Source organism: Phyllostomus discolor, chromosome 11 (genome assembly GCF_004126475.2).
Source record: "Phyllostomus discolor isolate MPI-MPIP mPhyDis1 chromosome 11, mPhyDis1.pri.v3, whole genome shotgun sequence".
Lineage (NCBI taxonomy): Eukaryota > Metazoa > Chordata > Mammalia > Chiroptera > Phyllostomidae > Phyllostomus > Phyllostomus discolor.
The window spans coordinates 71,502,763-71,524,699 of NC_040913.2; the positions used below are offsets into that span (position 1 = coordinate 71,502,763).

Sequence of the window (21,937 nt, forward strand, 5' to 3'; positions counted from 1 at the left end):
CACTGGTGCCTTTCAAACTGCTACTCCACTGCTGGAGCTCAGATGGAGTGAGTCTGATTAATTTGTGTGTGGGGTTTTAAGAGGAGGTGTTTGGGACTCCAGAAGTTACTTTCATTGACTCAGCCCTGCTTGTTTTTGCAGCCAGAAGTTTTGGGAGCTTATCTTCTTGGTTCTGGAAACCTGGGCTCAGGGGCCTCTCGTAGGGCTGGGACTCCTCACTTCTAAGATATTCCTCCCAAATTTTTATCCACCATACATGGATGTGGGAGCAGCCCATTTCAGTCCCTCCTACCAGATTGAGTAGATGCTGTTTCTTTAATATCTTAGTTGTCAGGCTTCCATTCAACTCGATTTCTGATGGTTCTGAGTGATGGCTGTTCTATAATTTAGTCGTAATTTTTTTTAAAGATTCTATTTATTTATTTTTAGAGAGGGAAGAGAGGGAGGGGGAGAGAGAGAGAGAGAGAGAGAGAGAGAGAGAGAGAGAGAAAGATCAATGTGTGGTTGCTGGGGGTTATGGCCTGCAACCCAGGAATGTACCCTGGCTGGGAATCGAACCTGGGACATTTTGGTTCCCAGCCCACGCTTAATCCACTGAGCTACGCCAGCCAGGGATTTAGTCGTAATTTTGATGTGGTTGTGTGAGGATGCAAGCCGTGTTTACCTCTGTCACCCATCTTCACTGTAAGTCCTCCCATTTTCTACTTTTTATAACATTTCTTCTTTGGCCCATAAATTATTTCATTTCATCTTGGTGTCAATACATGTGGCAATTTCTAATTATTATCTCTAATAATTTTTATCACAGAATATTCTCGGATTTTAATCCCTTAAGAGTGTTGAGGCTTTTTTGAAATGTAATATATATTCACTTTTTATAAATGTTCTGTATATACTAAAAAATGGTATATATTCTGCAATTGTTCTTACAATGCTTTTTAAATCATAAAATTCTTCCATATCCACACTGATTTTTCTGTTTATTTTGTTCCTTTGTAATATATATGTGTTATGATCTTCTGTAATAATTTTCAAATTAACCAGTTTCCTTGTATTCTCTAAATTTTGAATTATACAGAGTAGGGCAAAAGTAGGTTTAAAGTTGTTTGTATGGGAAATAATACAATAATTAATAACTATACTTCAAGAATAAATTGCTAGTATTCACAACTGTAAATCTACTTTTGCCTATCCTGTATATTTTTGAGATTGTAAGCATTTTAAATAAAAATTTTAACATTATGTAGCGATTTTCTCATAATTAGTATCTTAAATTTTATATATTTTATAGGTATATAATTACATTGGCTTTCTTTGTTTAGTATTTGTTAACCATGTATTTACTACTTTCCCCTTTTAATTTTTATTTAGTCTAGAATTTTTAAATCAAGCTTTAAATTCTATTTTTAATACAGTTTAAGTTAACATGTTTACTTTGTAGTTACATATTTCATATTTTAAAATAAATTATTGTTTACATACAGTCATGAATTTAAGCTACATTTTTCTTCTAATGGTTTTTTATTGTTTTCACTTTCATATTTAGTGCTAGGATTCATTCAAAGTTGATGTTTGTGCATTTTGTGAGCATAGGAGTCAAGATTTCATTATTTTTTCTTATTAGCATTTAATGGATCCAGCACATGCTATTAAAAAAAAAAAAACACCTTTTCTTCACTGTACTGTAATGTAAACCTTGTCATAAATCAAATGGCTGTTTCTGAGGGGTGTCTTTCTATATTTTTTTTCTCTTCTTTTAGTTTACGGTTATTCTTGAGCCCTATTTATCAATACAAATACCACACAGAATTAATTACTACAACTCTCTAATACGTATTGATACCTTGTCTTGTTCTACATTTCTAAGATATTCTTACTTTTCTTCATCCTTTGATTTCCATATATTTTTCAAGTCAGTTTATTATTTCTCCTTTTGTACTTTTTATTTTATACTTATTTGCTTTCATTGTGTTTAATGAATCTATTATTTTATATTGCACCATTTTCTCTCTATTAAGTTTTTATACATCCTTTTACTCTTCTTTTTGTGGTTTCTGTAGATTAATATATTAATTCCTGAGTTATTGAATCTAATACACACTTTTGCTTTTACCAATTACCCTATATTATTAGAACATTTAAACTTTAATTCCACTTGTCTTTATCTACCTTTTCACTATTTTTTTTATGTGTCATAGTCCTGCATACATTTAAAACCCAAGGAGAGATTACTATTATTTTTAGTAAACTCAATATTCCTCTATATGTAACCATAAATTTACCCACTCTGGTGCTCTTCACTTCTTGCATTTCTGTTTTTATCTGTAGTTGACATCCCTGTATTAGGAATTCTTTGTATTTCTATCACACATCTGCTTCTTTTTTTAATTATGTTTGTTTGTATTCATTGTTAAATCTTTAATTAATCTTATTCTTAGAAATGCTTTTGCTGGAATAAATTTTAGGATGACTTTTAAAAGTGACTTTAGTTCTTTTAAATTATTATTTCATTGTCTTCCAGTTTTATTTCTATTGACATGGTGGCTTTCTGTCTTATTGCTGTTTCTTTGAAGGTAACATTTTTTCTTTATCCTTTGACACTGGTTTATTTTAATTTTCATCAGTCTTTTAAAAATATTTGGATGTAACTTTTCTTTCTTTTACTATGCTTGAATTACATAGAGCATGTTGATTCTGTATTATCAATTTTGAAAAAATATTTGCTTTTATTTTCAAAGATTTTAAATGTTTTTAACATCTTGGACATCTGCATCACTTCCAAAATTTGGCAAATGTTTTACAGGAAAGGGAGTTATGTATTTGATACATTTCAAATGTTCAATATTTTTATTTCAGCCTACATAAACCCCTAAATATCTGCTTGTGTCTAGGCCTCCAAATAATTAGTGACTTTCTCCTTGGGACAAACATGGACAAGCATTGATATTTGGGTTCTTCCTTTCTCTGCCAAAAAACAGTGCCTGCATATCACCAGCTAAATTTCTTTATAGGGCTTTCAGTTTAGAATTTATGTGTTCCCTGGAGTCCCACCTCACTGTGGGTCATTTTCTTTTTTGTCATGACAAGGGGACAAAAATTTTTGTTCTGATTGTCGGTGGCTTGGTTTTTAAAAGGACCAGTTGCTTCAACAAATCCAGACTGCCATGCCAGTCTCCATCTTTATATTATACTTGCTCGGGAAAATGAAAATGGGATACTTACACCTACCTTTCTCTTTATAGAGCGTTATAAGCATATTTTCCTTATATTTAAAAAGATTGTATTTACTTATTCAGAGAGAGGGGAAGAGAAGGAGAGAAACCTCAATGTGAGAGAGAAACGTTGATCTGTTGCTTCTCATATGGGCCTCAACCAAAGCCCGATCAGCAACCCAGGTACATGCTCTAATCAGGGATACCCATGACCTCTCATTTTGTAGGACAATATCCAACAAACTGAGCCACACTGGTCAGGTCTCTTCTCACATTTACAAATACTATATTTTAATGTGAGCTGGCCATCTAATCTATTGAATTTTTGTTTTATTAGTTCAATATTTATTGACCATTTGCTATTTCCTAAGTACTTGAGATACATTAGTAAACAAAGTGGATATGAATCTCTCAGTTTATATTGTTAGCAGATGACTAATAATGATATAATAAATAAATACAGGATCTGGCAAAATAATGCCTCTTTGTTATTAAAAATTCTTTTATTATGGCCTTGGCTGGTGTAGCTCAGTGGATTGAGCACAGGCCTGCAAACCAAAGCATCACCAGTTTGATTCCCAGTCAGGACATATGCCTGGGTTGCAGGCCACATCCCCAGTATGGGGTGTGCGAGAGGCAACCACACATTGATGTTTTAGTCCCTCTCTTTCTCCCTCTCTTCCCCATCTCTCTAAAATAAATAAATAAAATCTTTAAAAAAATTCTTTTATTAAAAAATCATAAGTATGTAATTCTGTAACATAACAATATCACACTCAAGCATACCATATGACATTTTAGATGAAATGTTCACATTAAAACTGTAAGTTATTACACCCATATCATTATCCTACCAACCACACTCAAGCAGGTGTTACTTTTCCTGGTCCCTGTAAATTAGGAAGAGTGTTAAAATGCTTGAGCAAATATATAGAAGAAAGTAAAAAATATCTTTGGAAATCCAATGCTTGTTGATAGAGAAAGTTACATTTTTTATAAATTTATCAAGATGAGCTTCACTGTGAAGTTGATATGTAAGAAAGACTGGAAGTATATGAGCCAATGAGCCATCCCAGGAAGAACATCCCAGGAAGGGGCAACATCTTGTGCAAATGCCCTGAGGCAATAGATTGCCTGTTATATTGAAAAAAAAAAAACAAAACAACAACAGAAAGATGGTACAACAGCAGAGTGAGTGAGGGGAGGACTGGAAACTCAGAACTTGAGTAAAGCAAGAACAAAATCAGAGACTAAATCTCTTTGTTTTCCCCTCACCTTCTCCCTCTGCTTATCTACCTATTTATAAGAAATATAACAAAATAAATATCTTTTCAAAATAAGCTTAGGAAACAAATTTTCCATTAAATACTTTTCATCTATTTTACAGAGCTTTTTTACCTCATAATTTTAGAGTTTATGGTTATAATGGCACAGGACATATGAAACCTTTTGAACAAGAGATTCAGGTATGGTTTTTATTGTCTGTTCTCCTTTGTTATGTAAGTTTCTGTGATCGCCTCACTTAGGGTCCACTTGTTGCTGGAATACAAGGGGTTAAAGTTATGTTTTGTTTTGGCATAAATTTAACCATTTCTTTTTGATGATGTGTCCTGAGTAAGCCTTATTACACAGACAATTATCCAAATCAAAAATGGTTGTGCTGTTTTTAAGCTATTATTTCATGTTGATGTACATGTACATACTTATATGGCCAAAGGGTTGACTATATTGAGACATACTTGAAATGAAAAAGCATGACTTAGGTTAGGAAAGCTAAATCTGGAAAGAAGAGGAGAATCCAAAGACTTTTCTGAAGTATTTTTAGGGACTAAGTAAAGAAACATGGAATTTTTATGTATATTTAAGTATACGAGGTCTGTCGGGAAACAGTCCAGCTATTGTTAATATAACAAGAACTATTTGCACAACATTGATGTAACCTGGCAGCCAAGGAGAGTAGACTGGAATGTGCATGTGTGAACAAAGATGACTTCACTGTACTACTCAGTGGGGGTGGTAGATGCCATTGAATGAGCATGTGTACAGTGTGGCCATTGTATTCAAAAGGACTGAGCGAGTAGAAAACAAATCTGCATCCAATTTTGTGTTAAGCTTAAACATTCCTCCATGGAAACTATTCCTATGATTCAGAAGGCTTTCAGGGATGATGCAATGAGTGCAGCACAAATAAAATTGTGATACAAATGCTTCAAAGGTGGTTGAGAATTTATTAAAAGTGATCCATGTTCTGGAAGGCCTGCAACAAGCAGAACACCTGAGAATGTTGAACGTGTATGGGCTGTAATCCACAAAGATTGGCGACTGACAGTGTGAGAACTAGAAGCTGATCTGGGGATTCCAAAAACTACTGTGTCTGAGATTTTGACATAGAATTGGGATTAAATGTGTCTTTGAAGAGACTGAGGCATCATTGTCCTGTGTACAATGTTTCTTGTATCTTGTGTCTTCTTCAATAAACGTTTCTATTTTTCATATTACATGGCTGAATACTTTCTGGACAGACCTTGTCATATATTGAATTTTCATATATTGGGAGAACTTGTAGCTTCATTTTCTAATGTCTGTAATTTATTGGAAAAAATAATAGAGGAGAGTTCATACAATTGCATGAGTTTCCCATGCCTGAAATACCATTTTCCTTTTTACCTTTGTCCTACCCTGCAAACTTCTATTGTTTTTTTTTCTGTTTGCATTATTGATTTCTATGTTGGGACTCTACCGGTACTTTGAAATTAAAGAATTTTTATAGAGACTAAGCTTTTAACAGAATAAATAATAGAGATGGTGAATAATTGCTTTAAATTTTCTGAATAGACTAGGCAAATATATGAGTTATCTATGGAGTAGTCTCTAGAGCTATATAAATAATACATAGTCAAACCATGTTATTGTTAGGGTGGTCAGTGACACAGACTATGAAATAATTCACAAAGAGAAGAAAAGGCAGACAGCAAAGTTTTATTCACTTTCCCAGGGGGAAAAGGGGCATGCTCTGGAGAGATACATCCAGCAGCAAAATGTAGGGGTATTGAACTTTTATTACATTATTGGGGTAGTTGTAGAGCAAGATGTTTCCGTTGGTTTGTTCAGACTACATCTTGCTCTGATGTTATCTTTGGGTGAAGGTTTGGGTTTTGCAGTCTAGCACGTCTGGTTTTGTAAGACGTGACCTCTGCACCTTCAGGGTGCTTCAGTAATTTTCTAGTCCTGAGGGTAGAGGCTCATAAAACAAAAGTCAGACAAGCTATCTCTGGCAAACAGGGCCAGTAAAAGGAGTTTTGTCTTATTATTTATGACATACATACACAAATGTGTGTGTGTGTGTGTGTATAAGAGGGAAGAGAATTAGAATCAGAGAGACAAAGAGATACATAAGCACAATATCCTATACCTGAATTTTATATAATTTTGCTATACCTAAAACCTAATTCTACTTCCTGTCTCTCAGGAGATAACCAGGAAAGACAAGTGTATAATTAAAATGACAAAGCAAAGAATGCTTTATTAGTAACCTGAATGAAATGAGTTGTTGAATATTGGCCTCAAATGTAATAGTGCAGTCATGTGCCAAATAACGATGTTCCAGTCAATGATGGACCACCTGTGCTATGGTGGTCCCGTAAGATTATAATGGAGAAAAAATCCTAATACCTAGTGATACTATAGCCATTGTGATGTTGTAGAGCAACACATTACTCACATATTTGTGGTGATGCTAGTGTAAATAGACCTACTGCACTGCCAGTTATACAAAAGTGTAGCATATACAATTATGCACAATACATAATACTGAAACCAGAAAAGTTGGTATTTGTGCTATCTGTCACCACTGGGACCAATAAGTAGAGACAGGGATTGAATCTTTATTGGTGCTTTACTCAGATGGCCAGAAATCTGAGGAAATGATGCACTATGTACCCTAAAAGATTGTCTTACATTCCATTTCAAGCCAATGTTTTTTATAAGAAAGAAAAAAAGTGTAGGTAAGAGGTTTGGAATTCAGGAAAAAGGTTAATTAGATAAAAGCTGCAATCTGTCAATTTCTCTAACATCCTTTCATCTGCTGACAGTCTTTAGCTGTTTATTCATTTTTCCTTAGGATAGATTGTCTTTTCGACCATTTCCAGAGAACTTAAGTGGTTGTTTACTCATAATTTTTACTTGTTTTGCTAGGGAGAAGATTTGTGGAGCTCCTCATTCTGTCACACCAGAAGTCAATTCTCCATATCTTCTTTATTAAAGAATAATTTTTCTTAATACATAATTCTGTGTGCCAGAGCTCTTTCTCCTTAGCATTTTATTCTTTCATTGTATCCTGGCTCTATGTCTACGTCTGTCTATACATATATCTGTATCTATCTATCACTCTATCTCTATCTATCTAGAGAGAGAGAGAGAGAAATATTATTGTTTGTATTATTATTTCTCTGAAAGTTATGTGCTACATTTCTTTGGTTTATTTAAAGATTTTTCTCTTTATTTTTGGTTTCCATCAGTTTGTTATGAGGCACTCAGTTTCTTATAGCTTGTGGAAGCGAAAACAAGAAAAAGCTATTTATTCAGAGTTGGCCATTGCCAGGGAGCCAGCCACTGTCACTTGCGTTTTGGCAGACACTGTTACTGGGAGCCAACAATTTCCCATGAGTCCACCTGTCTGTGTGCACTAGCCCACAATCAGGAGTTTGCAGTATAGAAAGAAAAACAGTAGTTCAGTATTATATTAGCTAATTTGGAAATGGGGAACTTATACTTCTAAAAACCCAACTCATAAGTTAGATGTTATCTTTAGCCAGCCAAAGGTCTGGACCATGTGCCCATTAGGTCCCTACTACTATCTTCTGCTGCTTTGGGGGCTACTTATTATCTGGGGGAAAGGCTAGGTCTCTGAGGAGTCTATCTATCTATTTATCATCTATCTATCTATCATCTATCTATCATCTATCTATCTATCTATCTATGTGAGAGGGAAGGGTATGATTTCTAGAGCTAGGATTTAAAACTAAATTTAATAAAATCATAAGGATCATTGATTTTAATACTCTAAAACAGTCAGAGGGTGAGAAAGCTTCATAGAGTAAGGAAAGAAAGAAAACTTCAGGTATGCCCCATTTGGAAGTGGGTAGGCTTGAAACTGAAAAAGGTACTGGAGCTTGCGCTGCTTGTCATCTGCCAAACCCAATAAGCAGAGACAGAAATTGAATCTTTATGGGCATATTCAGATGGCCAGTGATCTGAGAAGGCAGCAGGTTCACACCCTAAAAAAAAACGTTTTACATTCTCTTTCCAGGTCAAAGTTTTTATAACAGGGAATAAACAAGGTGTGGTGAGGTGTTTTGAAATGCAGGGAGAATTAGGTGAAAGAAACCACAGCATTCTCTTCCTGGGCGGTTAGCTGTTCCCAGGGGCAGGCAGTCATCTATCTCTCTCTGAACACAATGGCCTGGGTACCTCCACTTGTCCCCAGGTGGGAATCTTTAGCAGTGCCCCAGGAGGTCGGCTGTTTCTCCCAGGAGCCAGGATGTGCCTTATCTGTAGTTTCTGAAACAAAAGCTTTAACATATGCATTACTTACTAGGCTTATAACTATTTACCTTAAACTAAAATTTTCTAATTCTTGAGTCCCCTGTCAGGCTGAGAAAGCTATAGGTAGGCTAACAAGAAACAAAGCATCCTGTGTATTTGTTTAGGGGTATGTACTCAGCTTTCTCTGGTTGGTCTCAGGTTGGAAGCACAGACAAAATTTAAGTAAACTAAAAATTTTTAATTAAGTCTTATTTACTTCATATGTTATTGCTTAACTTCCTGTATTGTTACTAGAGACAGTAATATGGCTTCCTACAATGTCTGACTGTAACAAGCTGTCTTCCTGGGCTTACTATTGCCTGTAAGGGTGTTGATGATTTCCTGGGCAGGTTGCAGTGGATTTTGTGTCAGAATTCTATTTTTATATATGATCTAGCCATTGTCTATTTGTATATTCAGTGTCTCAACCTATAAATTGTTCTATCTCAATATATTTGGGGAAATTTTGGTCATTATTAAAAATATTTTTGTACCTCTTTTCTCTTTTTCTCCCTCTGGGAGTTCAATTAAACATGTTAGATAACAGTGTCCCACATATTGCAGCAGCTATGTTCAATTTTTAAAGGTTCTTTTCTCTTTCTTTTAAATTTGATGATTTCTATAAGTCTATATGTTATTTTGTTCTTTTACTTTTTTGCCTTCTCCAGTGTACAGTGAAACCTATTCAGTGTGTTACATTTTAAAATTATTTTTTTTCTAGAATTCAAGGTTTAGAATTTTATAAACTTTATTTCTCTGCTGAATTTCCTAATTGCTTTCTTATTATGCCAAAGTTTACCTTTTGTTTTAGATCACACTTTTATATTTGCTTTAAACCTTTTTTTTTTACTAAGGCAAAATCTTGAGTTATTTCAGAATCAGTTCTTTTTTTTTTTTTCGTTTTTCTCTGGACTATGAGCCTCATGCATATATTTAATATCTTAAAATCATACTGGCCATATTCAATGATACATTCTAGAGTAATGAACTTTAGGTTTCATTACTCTAGAATGTATCATTCTTATTCCACCAGACAATTAACTTTGCTGGAGCAACTTTCAAAACTCTACCTTTCTGTGTCCAGAAACAGCCAAAATGTCTTCTCAATTTTTCTAGCTTTTCTGGCCTTAGTTTCTGCTACACTACTTGCGATCTCTTTCACATATTCTCAGTTTAGATGTAAAATAAGAACTACATCTAAGGTCATAGACCACATTTTGGGACCTTGCTCTGTTCTTCCTTCTTTTCTTGGCTATTGTACCTCAATTTCTAGGAACCTGATAATGTAATCACTAAGATTGTTTTCTTGTTGTTGTTGTTGTTGTTTGTTTTTGTTAATTGATTTGAGAGAGACAGACAGAGAGACAGAAAGAGAAACATATATTTGTTGTTTCACTTACTTATGAATTCATTGGTTGATTCGTGTATGTGTCCTGATGGTGATTGAATCTGCAACCTTGGTGTATTGAAATGATAATATAACCAACTGAGCAGCCCAGCCTAAGCAAATGTTGGTTTTTTCTTTATTTTTGTACTTGAACAACAATTAAAATTTTATTTAATTTTATTTTAATTGTTGTTCAAGTACAGTTTTCTGACTTTTACTCCCATCCCATCACACCCCCCAGCCCTCCCCACCTCCCTCCCATTTCCACCCCCTCCCTAGTTTTTGCCCATGTGTCCTTTATATTTGTTCCTGCAAACCCTTCCCCTTTTCACCTGAAATTCCCTCCCATCTCCCCTGTGGTCACTATCAGCCTGTTCTCTATTTCAGTGTCTCTGGTTATATTTTGCTTGTTTCTTTGTTTTGTTGTTTAGGTTCCTGTTAAAAGGTGAGATCATATGGTATATGCCTTTTACTGTCTGGCTTATTTCACTTAGCATAATGCTTTCCAGTTCCATCCATGCTGTTGCAAAGGGTGGGAGCTCCTTCTTTCTTTCTCCTGCATAGAATTCCATTGTGTAAATGTACCATAGTTTTTTGATCCATTTATTTACTGATGGGTACCTAGGTTGCTTCCAGCACTTGGCTATTGTAAATTGTGCTGCTATGAATATTGGGGTGCATAGGTTCTTTTGGATTGGTGTTTCAGTGTTCTTAGGATATAATTTTAGCAGTGGAACTGCTGGGTCAAATGGCAGTTCCATTTTTAGTTTTCTGAGAAAATTCCATACTGTTTTCCACAGTGGTTGTAACGGTCTGCAATCCCACCAACAGTGCACTAGGGTTCCATTTTCACCACAACCTCTCCAATACTTGTTGTTTGTTGCTTTGTTTATGATGGCCATTCTGACGGGTGTGAAGTGGTATCTCATTGCGGTTTTTGCCTTAGAGCATTAGCTACCTTGTGCTGTACTGCCTTGGGAGTGCCCTCAGGTGAAAACTAATGCAAATCTCCATCAATACCATGTTTTTCTTTCTAGTGTTGATTGCTTTCTCTCATTTTTTCCTACCAGCTTTCATAGTTGGAGCTCAAAATTATTTTTCAGAGTTTATATTTCTTGCAATTGGTAGGAGGGTTAATCCAATGCAAGCTGTGATGCTGTTACACTCAAATAGTTTTAGAAATAAAAGTTTCTCTTTTTGAATTTGTTTGGTTTTGTTTTTGTAAAAGTAAGCCTGAAGAGTATGAAAGAAATTGCTTTTTTATGATGTTTTCCTTGATCCTAAAGACCCAGAATCACATATTTAATTTATAACAGGAAAATAATATGAAAATGTATTAATTCTTTGTGAACCCGGGGGGAAATTTATTGGATAATTGAGTCAAATGCTCATCTAATAATCCTATAAATTTGTTTTGGAAACAATGAGTATTTGAAGTATATGCACCAACTAGCATTTGTTTTAAATATTTGGGAATAGTACCTTTAACATGAGTTAGTCTAATAGAGATAAGTGTACTTTATCTTTTATTTTTCAGAATTTTTGCTACTACCAAGGGTATATTGAAGGTTATCCAGATTCCATGGTGATCCTCAGCACATGTACTGGACTCAGGTTGTGCTATATAATTTTATAACTACAAAGTGGAATATTATTTTAGAAATAATTTTTTAATTTATAAATTATATTTAGAAGTTCTAATGTGAGGCATGCCTTATTGTGGAAAACAATCTTTGGAAAAACATGGTATGGAAATTCTTGTAATGTCCTACCCTTATTCTGAATTAAGACTTTTGCTATGTTTGGAGGCCATGAAATATTGATACCTAGGCAAATCCCAATAGCACTACTATTTCATGCCACTCAGTAAGTTTATGGTGAGGAATTCTTTCCTAATTTACTGCCTAAGATTAAGATTGAAAATTATCTGCATACTATTAAACAAAAACCTGACTAAATGGCATATTATATATATTATATATATATTTAAATGTATTCTGAAATCTGTAGGGGCTTACTACAGTTTGAAAATGTAAGCTATGGAATTGAGCCCTTGGAGCCTTCCTTTGGTTTTGAGCATGTGATTTATCAAGTACAACATAAGAATGAAGGTGCTTCTTTATACGCTGAGGATATTAAGCCAAGAGAAATGCCCTATAAAATACAAAGTATAGAGGTAGGTGATGGAGCAAGTATATGATTATTACTATTCATCAATATAAATAATGTATTTTATATGACAAACAAAATATTTACATGAATGCACATGATGGATAGATAGATGTGCAAGATGTACCAGAAATTTTGTGGCTTTTATTGTAAGCCTTAAAACTTTTCATTCAAATTTCTAGGACTACAAGCTGGCATTTTTCACTGTTAGGGGCATATTTTCCCCCTGTTCCTAGACCATTATTGTCTTCTGATTAACTCCTTTCTCCATATCTGTTATATCAAAATTATGACATAATAAATACAAGTACCACCACATAAATATGGAAGATATTTCCTGAGGACGATCACCAGGGTCTTTTAAGGCAGCTGCCTTAGGCACAGCCATTATATTTCCCTCAAGATGCACAGTTAATTTTCTTATACAGGGACAGAGAAGCTACTTACGCTGGCAAAGAAGACTCCAAAATGTAGGGTTTTAGTGACCCCAGATTCATCAGAGTTTTCACATATGTCCCCATTCCATTTTCAGTATCTCATTTTTTCCCAATTAATACCCTCACTTGAACAGTAGACACTCTGTGTTGTTGAAAATTTAATATATATTGTATGATTCATCTACTCATAGAATGAGATTCTGGGTTTGGTTTTCAATCAGCTCTGATCTGCATCTACAGTAGTGGAGTTTTTATTTTTTAAAGGTATATATTTCTTGAGAGAATCAGAACCAACAGGATATATGTAAACATATGTGTATGTGAATATATGTATGTATGTATGTGTGTATATACACATATACCCACACTCATACACATGCATTAATATATATCTGTTTACAAGAATTGTGATCCAGTCAAGTTGATAGATAAAATTAACCATCTCACCAGGGCTACAAAATTTATTTCTATATTTCTGTCATAAGTTTCATGGTTTAATCTCTTTCATTTTGATATATGATTCAACTGAAGTTAATTTTTATATGGGGTGATTCAAGATTCTAAATTCGTTGTTCTTCACATGGATATCTAATGTTCCCAACACCACTTGTTAAAAAGACTATTTTTTGTTTCACTGAATTGTCATTGCCTTTTTTTCAAAGGTCAGTTGATCATAAATGTTAGTAACTATTTCCACAATTGCAATTACATCCTATTGATCTTTATGCTTACTCTTATGCCAGAACCATACTTTTTGGTTTTTTTTACTACTATACCTTTGAAGTAAGTTTTGAAATTAGTAAGTGTGCATTCTTCTTTTTTCAGCATTGTTCTAGCTATTCTTATTAATATGAGTATCCAAATTAATTTAAACATTTATGTCATTTTTTTTAATTATGTCAATTTCCTAAAAAAGCCATCTGATTGTGTTGATTCTGTAGATGTATTTGGGAAATGTTGCCAATTAACAATATTAACTCTTCCTATCTGTGGACATTGGATAGCTCTTTGGTTTTAGATTTTCTTTAATATTTTTCTGTATTGTTTTGCCTAGTTCAGTTTTCAAGTCATCCAGTAAACTTATTTTGTTAAAATTATTTCTACAAGTTTTATTATTTATTATTATATATTGCACACATAATTTTTATTTAAAACTTGCATTTCTCATTATTAGTGTTTGGAAATTATCAGCCTTTGTATACTGATTTTATGTTCTGCAGACTTTTTGAAATTGTTTATTAGTTTTTTATTGGACTCTGATTTTCTGTGTAGAAGGTCATGTCACTTTGAATAAAGACAGTTTATATTCTTCCTTTTCAATTAGGATAACTTGCCATTTTTTTTTTGTTGCCTAATTGTCCTGGTTAGCACCTCCAGTATACTTTTTGAAAAGGTGAGAAGAGATATCCCTGTCTTGCCCCAATCTTAGGAGGAAAGGGTTCAGTCTATTAAGTATAATGTTAATGGTGAAATAAAATTAAACCTCCCTAGAATTTTCAACTCACTTTACTCTCCAATAAAACTCTTCTTCTCATCCCAACTCACTTTTTTTTTTACTTTTCCTTATACACTTACATCTAGATATTGATATTCTGTTTTTAATATATTTTATTGATTATGCTATTATAGTTGTCCCATTTTTCCTCCCTTTATTCCCCTCTGCCCTGCATTACCCCTTCCACATGCATTATCCCCCTTAGTCCATGTCCATGGGTTGTGTTATATTCAGCAAACGCAAGGACAAATGTCGGAGACTTTTAGGATACTAAAGATGTCGCTTTATTGGCGAAGTTTAACCTGCGCAGGGGCGAACTTTTAAAGTGTCCGGAGACACAGTACCCATAGGGGCTGCAGATAAAAGAGTCGCGCCGAGCGCTCACAGCTAGGTTCTTATATAGGGGTTTTAGCGCAAGCAAGCAAGCAAGCGTTTTACAGAAGCTGATGTGGCAGTTAGCTATTTGCTTACAGAGACCGTGCGCGGGAACAGGGTAAAATTTAAATTTTTAAAACTAAACAAAGCATTGCTTATTTAGCAGCCCCAGGGGAGAATATTTGCATGACACAAGCCGTTTGCTTAACTATATCCTACACTCTGTCTCCCTTGTTAGTTCCTTTAAGCTACAATTCGGTTCCTGTTTACTAAGGTCACATTTAGTTCTTAATTTTCTTGTTCCCAACACATTGTACATGTAAGTCCTTTGGCTTCTCCATTTCCTATACTATTCTTAACCTCCCCCTATCTATTTTTTACCAACCATTTATACTTCTTATTCCCTATACCTTTTCCCCCATTACCCTCCTCCCCCTCGCCGCTGATAACCCTCCATGTTATCTCTATTTCTATGATTCTGTTCCTGTTCTAATTGTTTGTTTAATTCATTTTTGTTTTTGTTTTTTTAGGTTCAGTTGTTGATAGTTGTAAGTTTGTTGTCATTTTACTGTTCATATTTTTGATCATCTTTTTCTTAGATAGAACCCTTTAACATGTCGTATAATAAGGACTTGGTGATGATCAACTCCTTTAACTTGACGTTATCTGGGAAGTGCTTTATCTGCCCTTCCATTCTAAATGATAGCTTTGCTGGATAGAGTAATCTTGGATGTAGGTCCTTGCCTTTCATGACTTTGAATACTTCTTTCTTGCCTCTTCTTCTCTGAAAATTTTCTTTTGAGAAATAAGCTGATAGTCTTACAGCAACTCCTTTGTAGATAACTGTCTCCTTTTCTCTTGCTGCTCTTAAGATTCCTTACCTTTAATCTTGGGTAATGTAATTATGATGTGCCTTGGTGTGTGCTTCCTTGGGTCCAACTTCTTTGGGACTCTGAGCTTCCTGGACTTCCTGGAAGTCTATTTCCTTCGCCAGATTGCAGAAGTTCTCCATTATTTGTTCAAATAAATTTTCCATTTCTTGCTCTCCCTTTTCTCCTTCTAGCACCTTTATGATTTGGATGTTGGGAGATTTAAAGTTGTTCTGGAGGTTCCTAAGCCTCTCTTTGTTTTTTTTTTTTGTATTCGTGTTTCTTCATTTTGTGCTGGTTGAATATTTATTTCTTCCTTCCGGTCCAAATCACTGATTTGAGTCTTGGTTTCCTTCCCTTCACAGTTGGTTCCCTGTACATTTTCCTTTATTTCATTTTGCATAGCCTTCACTTTTTCCTCTATTTTGCAACCATACTCAACCATTTCTGTAAGTATCCTGAATATCAGTGTTTTCAACTCTGCATCTGATAGGTTGGCTCTCTTCATTGCTTAGTTCTATTTTTGGAACTTTGATCTGTTCTTTCATTAGTGATATATATATATATATATATATATATATATATATATATATATATATAGTTTTGTATCTGCACAGCTGTTATGTAGTAAGGGGCAGAGCCTTAGGTATTTGCCAGGGTGGGGCAACCCACATCACCGCATATGTGGGGAAGGGGTCCAAGAGGGAACAATGCTGCTTGCTCAACTCTCAGCTGGCTTTCAGTCACTTCCTCACTTCCTCTGTTACCCATAAGCAAACTGGTCCCTTCTGGTGCTGATTCCCTAGTGGGTGGGCTTGTGTAGGTTCTAGGACCCTGTGGGACTCTCACGTGACCTCTCCTGTGAGGCTGGGAGTTTCTCCCTCCACCTTAACCCTCATAGGTTTTTTCAATCACAGGTTTTGAGGTCCTGCTGCCCCGAGTTGGAACCCTGGATTGCAAGGTCTGTCTCACTCTCCAGTTGTTCCTCCCAGTTGTTCTGCACATGAATGTGGGACTGCCAGGTCCACCAGCCATCGCCTCGCCCACCCCTGTTTTCCAGCCTCTACCTTGCCATGGGTCCTCCCCACCCTGGTTGCCTGTTTCCACCCCTTCTACCAGTCTGGATGAATGTTTCTTCTTTAACTCCTTGCATGTTGGACTTCCATACAGTTTGTATTTCTGACAGTTCTGGTTGTCTTTTGTTTTTAAATTTGTTGTTGTCTTTCTTTTGATTGTGCAAAGAGGCAAAGTACATCCATCTATGCCTCCATCTTGGCTAGAAGTCCCCTCCAATTCTTTAATATTTATTAGACCAAAGCAAACTTTATGCAGTCAAAGTTATATTTATTTATATAATACATATCTAAGCATTTTATCTTCTTCTATAGCCATATTCTGTTACTCCATAAGATGGCTTTTGAGGTCGTGTGAAATATACCATCTGCTCATCTTCCAACAGCTTTCCTGCAATGCATCCTTGTCATAAATTTATTTGGCTAATATAAATAGTTTATTTTTTCCCATAAAAGTTTACTATTCATTAAATGAATGAATAAACAAGGACAAACAAGGATTACTTCAGTGAATGTTAGACAACTAACACATGTGGGTTAAAACAAAGAAATAACTTTGAACTCTTCATCCATTAATACATTGTTTATCTCAACTGATTTAACTGATTATGTTTATCCTCCTGTAGTGTTATTTCCTTATTTACGGACTTTAATGAAAGGATGGAGTCCTATAACTAAACTATCATGAAACATTTGGTGTTTAATTTTGAATAGAAATGATAAAAAATAACAGACCATAGAAGGATTTCATCCGTATTTTTTTAACAAAACCTTGAAATTTCCAAGGCTTGGGCCAAGAAACAGAATATTAAAGTGGGGAAGAACGAGTGATCAATCAGCCCTAAACTTGTTTAACTGACCTTTCTCAACTTTTTCTTTTAAATTCATATAACTGTCACTTTTCTGATCTCTACCTCTACTAAATCCCATATTTCTTATTCTCTCTTTAATGTTCCACTTACTATATTAAGGATGATGGTTTTAAGAAATCAATATAGTTATTTTTTAAGGATTGATTGATTGATCTATATGAGGTAGAAATAGAGGGAGAAAGAAGAGAGAGACACTAATGTGAAAGAGAAACATCCAATGGCTGCCTCTCATATGCACTCTGACTGGGAACTGACTCTGTAACCCAGGCATGTACCTTGACTGGGAATTGAACCGGTGGTCTTTTGCTTTGTGGCACAATGCCTAACCAACTGAGCTACACCAGTCAGGGTTAAAATGGTATAGTTTTAAACTTTAATGTAAAAAATAAAATAATGCAGACATTGAAGTAAACACAATGTTATAAAAGTTTCCTCAATTTCTTACATTTTATCCTCTTTTTCTGCTTCTAAATATTTATCCATTTTTTGTAGATAGTATGCTATTTTAGTAACACAATATTTTGAGTTATCTATACTACAGTCTTAAAGAGTTTGCAAAGTCTGTCTTACAAGTTTTCCCTAGTGCATTCCTCTTAGATAATCTTCATATAAAAATAACTATGAAAATAAACTAATATTGCCTTATAGTAAATACAATAATTCTTTCTTTATCCCAGTTTTTGGCAGAATTAAAGTCTCATAAATGATATACCAAAGTTTAAATCCCATCTGGGCTCATATTTTTGCCTAACCTAACCACTATAATTTAGGTGGATGACATCATGCCCAGAATTTATACTTTGAGATATCTATTGCACAGTTTAAGAAAGTCAGTCATTTTGATTCTCTGTTGCTCACCTTTTTCTGAGGTGATTTATACAAGGATAAACTTTATTCTTCAGATGAAATATCACCCCTCTAAACACAGAGATGGGTTCTTACACATTCAGGGTCATAGATAAAACCATACCATACATAAGATATAATCACAGCATTAAGCAAACAAAAATTCACACCTTTTGTAATGGGAATCAATGGAAAAGCTTTATTCAGAAAAGTGAATAATATAAATAGCTTAAACCCAATGAGAATATGGAGAATGGACGGTAAAGGAAAGTTGTTTTCTGAGTAAATTAAATGGTTGATCGGCTGTGAAAGAGGTGACAAAGGAAATACTCAGCAAATGATTCTTTGGTACCTAGTTTTGCTTATATTATCTGATTCTATTTTTATGTGTCAAATTGAATCTTTCACCATTGAATTAAGGAAGTAGTGATAAGCACTAAATATTTAAGTAATTCTTTAATTTTCATGTGGATTTTTTTCAGCCACTTACAGAGTTCTCTCAGTATATAGAAATGCATGTTGTAGTTGAAAAAAATTTGGTAAGTATATTCTGATTTATTTGCTTTATATTATTTGTACTAGTAATTATTTGTTTCTTCAAATAATCTCCTTTTCTGGGACTCCAATAATTTATATATTGCTTCTGCATAATGATATTTTACAAATCCCTTTTTTCCCTTTCTGGTCCTTAGACTCCATAACTTAAACTGTCTACTCCTCGAGTTTGCTGATTCTTTACCCTGCCTGTTCAAATCTGTTGTTGAATCTTTCTAGTGAATTTTCAATTCAATTATTGCATTTTATAGCTCCAGAATTTATTTAATTACTTTTTATTTCTGTATTTGTATAGATATTCTCATTTTGTTTATATGTAATTTTCCTGATTTCCCTTAGCGTTTTCCTTTAGCTCTTTGAGCATACTCTAGACATGCTTTAAAGACTGTCTGGTACCCTGCATTTCTGCAAGGGTGGTTTCTCCCTGTTTATCTTGTTCCTTTAGGACATGTTTGTTTATTTGTTTGTTCACCTTGTGTTGACTCAGTGTCTCTGTTTCTCCTGCAAAACTCACATCAACACCTACTATTACGTGATGGTATTTGGAGGGTGGGACTTTTGGGAATGGCTTAAGTCATTGAAGTGGAGCCGTTATCAAGGACATTAGAGACCTTACAAAAGAGATCCAGAAAGTTCCCTCACCCTTCTGCTATCTGAGGACACAAGAAGAAGCTAACAAGATGACCATTTATGAGCCAGGATGAGGGTTTTCAGCAGACATTAAATCTGCTAGAGCCTCTGTCTTAGACTTTACAGTTTCCTGAACTGAGAGATAAATGTTCATTGTTTAGCCTTTTATATTATTATAATATTTTTGCTATAACACCTCAAACAGAGGAATCTGGTGCTTTTTGTTGAAAATTCAGCATTTGAAAAAAAAATAAACACCTCTCGCAGTTTTTGCAGATTGGCCCTGCGCAGGGCAGTCCTTAATTGATGAGTTGGCCTTGCTCACAATTTAGGGGTCAGCTGAGGGGAAGCTTAGGATGTCCTCAGGTCTTTTCTAAGCATGTGTCCTGATGAGCTTTCTTAACTTCGCCATCTACAAGGCTGCTTTTGAATATCTTGATTTTCCAAAGAGTCTCACCCCAGGTTCTCCTCAGGGCTTTAAATGATCTGTTGTCTGTCTTCACCTGCAACCTTCTGCCCCAGACATCTGACTGTCTGTCATCCCCGTGAAGCTTTCACAAGTAATGGCTTTTCCTTTATGACACCTGAAATCTGACTTAAGTAAGTTAGATCCCAGCCCTTCATGCAACCTTTAGACAGGTTAGAACATTCAAAGTAAGACATGCTCTGCAATCCCTGATTTGATGGAAGAAACTGGGAATGGGTTGCAGTCTCCTCCAGAGTAAACCATGTGACACTGAAGAAGGAAGTAGGGTGAGGGGAAGTTCAAATATCACAAAGTTTCCTGCCATCTTGCTTGGAGTTGGCTGGTCCACAGGGTGTCTCACCTGTCATGTCTCATCTCTACTCCATGTGGCAGAAAGCAGCTCTGTACATGTTTTTACATGCTGGTGGTGTTAGGGCTCTCCAAACCACTGAGCGGTGAGTGAAAGTGAAGGCCTAGGATAGTACTGTAGATTACTACAGACCTTATAAATGCTGCACACTTAGGCTACACTAAATTTACAAAGCAATGCAAGGTTATGGCAAACCAAGAGAAAATGATCCAATCAAGGGACTCTATAAATATGAGATGTCCAAGGCTGCTGCTGCTGGCAGAACATGACACACCATTTTATAGCAAACTTTTTACAAGCAGAAAGAATATATCCTACAATAATGATAAAAATATATAATAAATACATAGACCAGTAACATATTTATTATCATTATCAAGTATTATGTACTACATATATAATTGTATTTGCTATACTTTTACACAACTGGCAGTACAGTAAGTTTACAGAAGCATCGTTACAAACATGTGAGTAGTGCATGGCTACAACATCACTAGGCAATTATAACCTAATGCAACTACCATCATATATGTGGTCTGTCATTGACCGAAACATTGATATGCAGTGCCTGCTAAATGAAAACAATATATTGATGTGTTAGCTAAGAGAAAGAAGCTTGTTTGTTCATTGTTTCACTTTATTTTTTAGTGTGGGGGAATGCTTATTTGCCGATGAAAAAGCCCAAGTACTAATGAAAAGTGATGATGTGGGCTTGAATTTTTAGTTGTGTCTTTGAATAGGTGACTTTTAATGTGTACAATTAAAATACAAATGTTAGACTGGACCACTGTTTTATACATAGTAGCAACAAGGAAAGCACAGTATATGATTGGATATCCAAGTTCAGTGTTTGATAAAGTGACACAAGTTTGTGGGCTTTCTCTTCTGTTTATTGATTTGTGAAAAGGCTATAACTTCTTACAACTTCAAGTTAAAACTGAAAGTACTATCTTCCTCATATTTCTTTTTAATTTTTCCATTTAATGAGTATAAAATTATACCACATTGGCATTTTCATTTCCTTAAATGATAATGAATTTATGCATAATTTAATGTTTATTGGCCACTGGTATTTGCTTTTCTCTGAATTGACAACTTACACCTTTTGCTCATTTTCTTAATGTTTTTTTTGCCTTCTTGTCAACTTTTAACAAATATTTAGATGTTAAAATATCCATACTTGGTTTATTACCTGCAATAAAATATCAAAGCATTACCTTTGGTAACTGATTTTATTGTATTTGTGGGGTTTATTGTATGTACAAAATTTTAATTTTCTTATGTTCAAATATACTTTCATATTTTTCAATAGTTTTTGAGTTCACAGCTTTAATTAGGAACATGTTCCTAACTCCTGTATTGTACATGTAGTCCTCTAGGTTTGTCTGCATTTAACTCTGACACACCTGGAGTGCACTTTTATATATGGCATAGGATAAACTCTAGCTTAGGGGGGGTGTCTATTTTTACTTTCTTTTAGATAAATAGCTTGTTGTGCCAGCACTACTGATTAGATATTAAAGTCTCAGATGTAATTGGATTCTCTATTTGATGTCCCATTAACCTATGTGTCTATTTATAAACTGGCTTCATACTGA

The 21,937-nt window shown here is 34.8% G+C and overlaps 1 protein-coding gene across 1 annotated transcript in view; it reads left to right on the plus strand.

Moving 5' to 3' along the window:
• ADAM2 (ADAM metallopeptidase domain 2) overlaps positions 1–21,937 on the plus strand; it is a 108,036-nt gene that overhangs the window by 16,121 nt on the left and 69,978 nt on the right. Inside the window, exons 2-5 of the mRNA XM_036011101.1 lie at positions 4,600–4,678; positions 11,720–11,796; positions 12,193–12,358; positions 18,801–18,857. Coding sequence (XP_035866994.1) covers positions 4,600–4,678; positions 11,720–11,796; positions 12,193–12,358; positions 18,801–18,857 — 379 coding nt within the window. The remainder of the gene's footprint in view (positions 1–4,599; positions 4,679–11,719; positions 11,797–12,192; positions 12,359–18,800; positions 18,858–21,937) is intronic.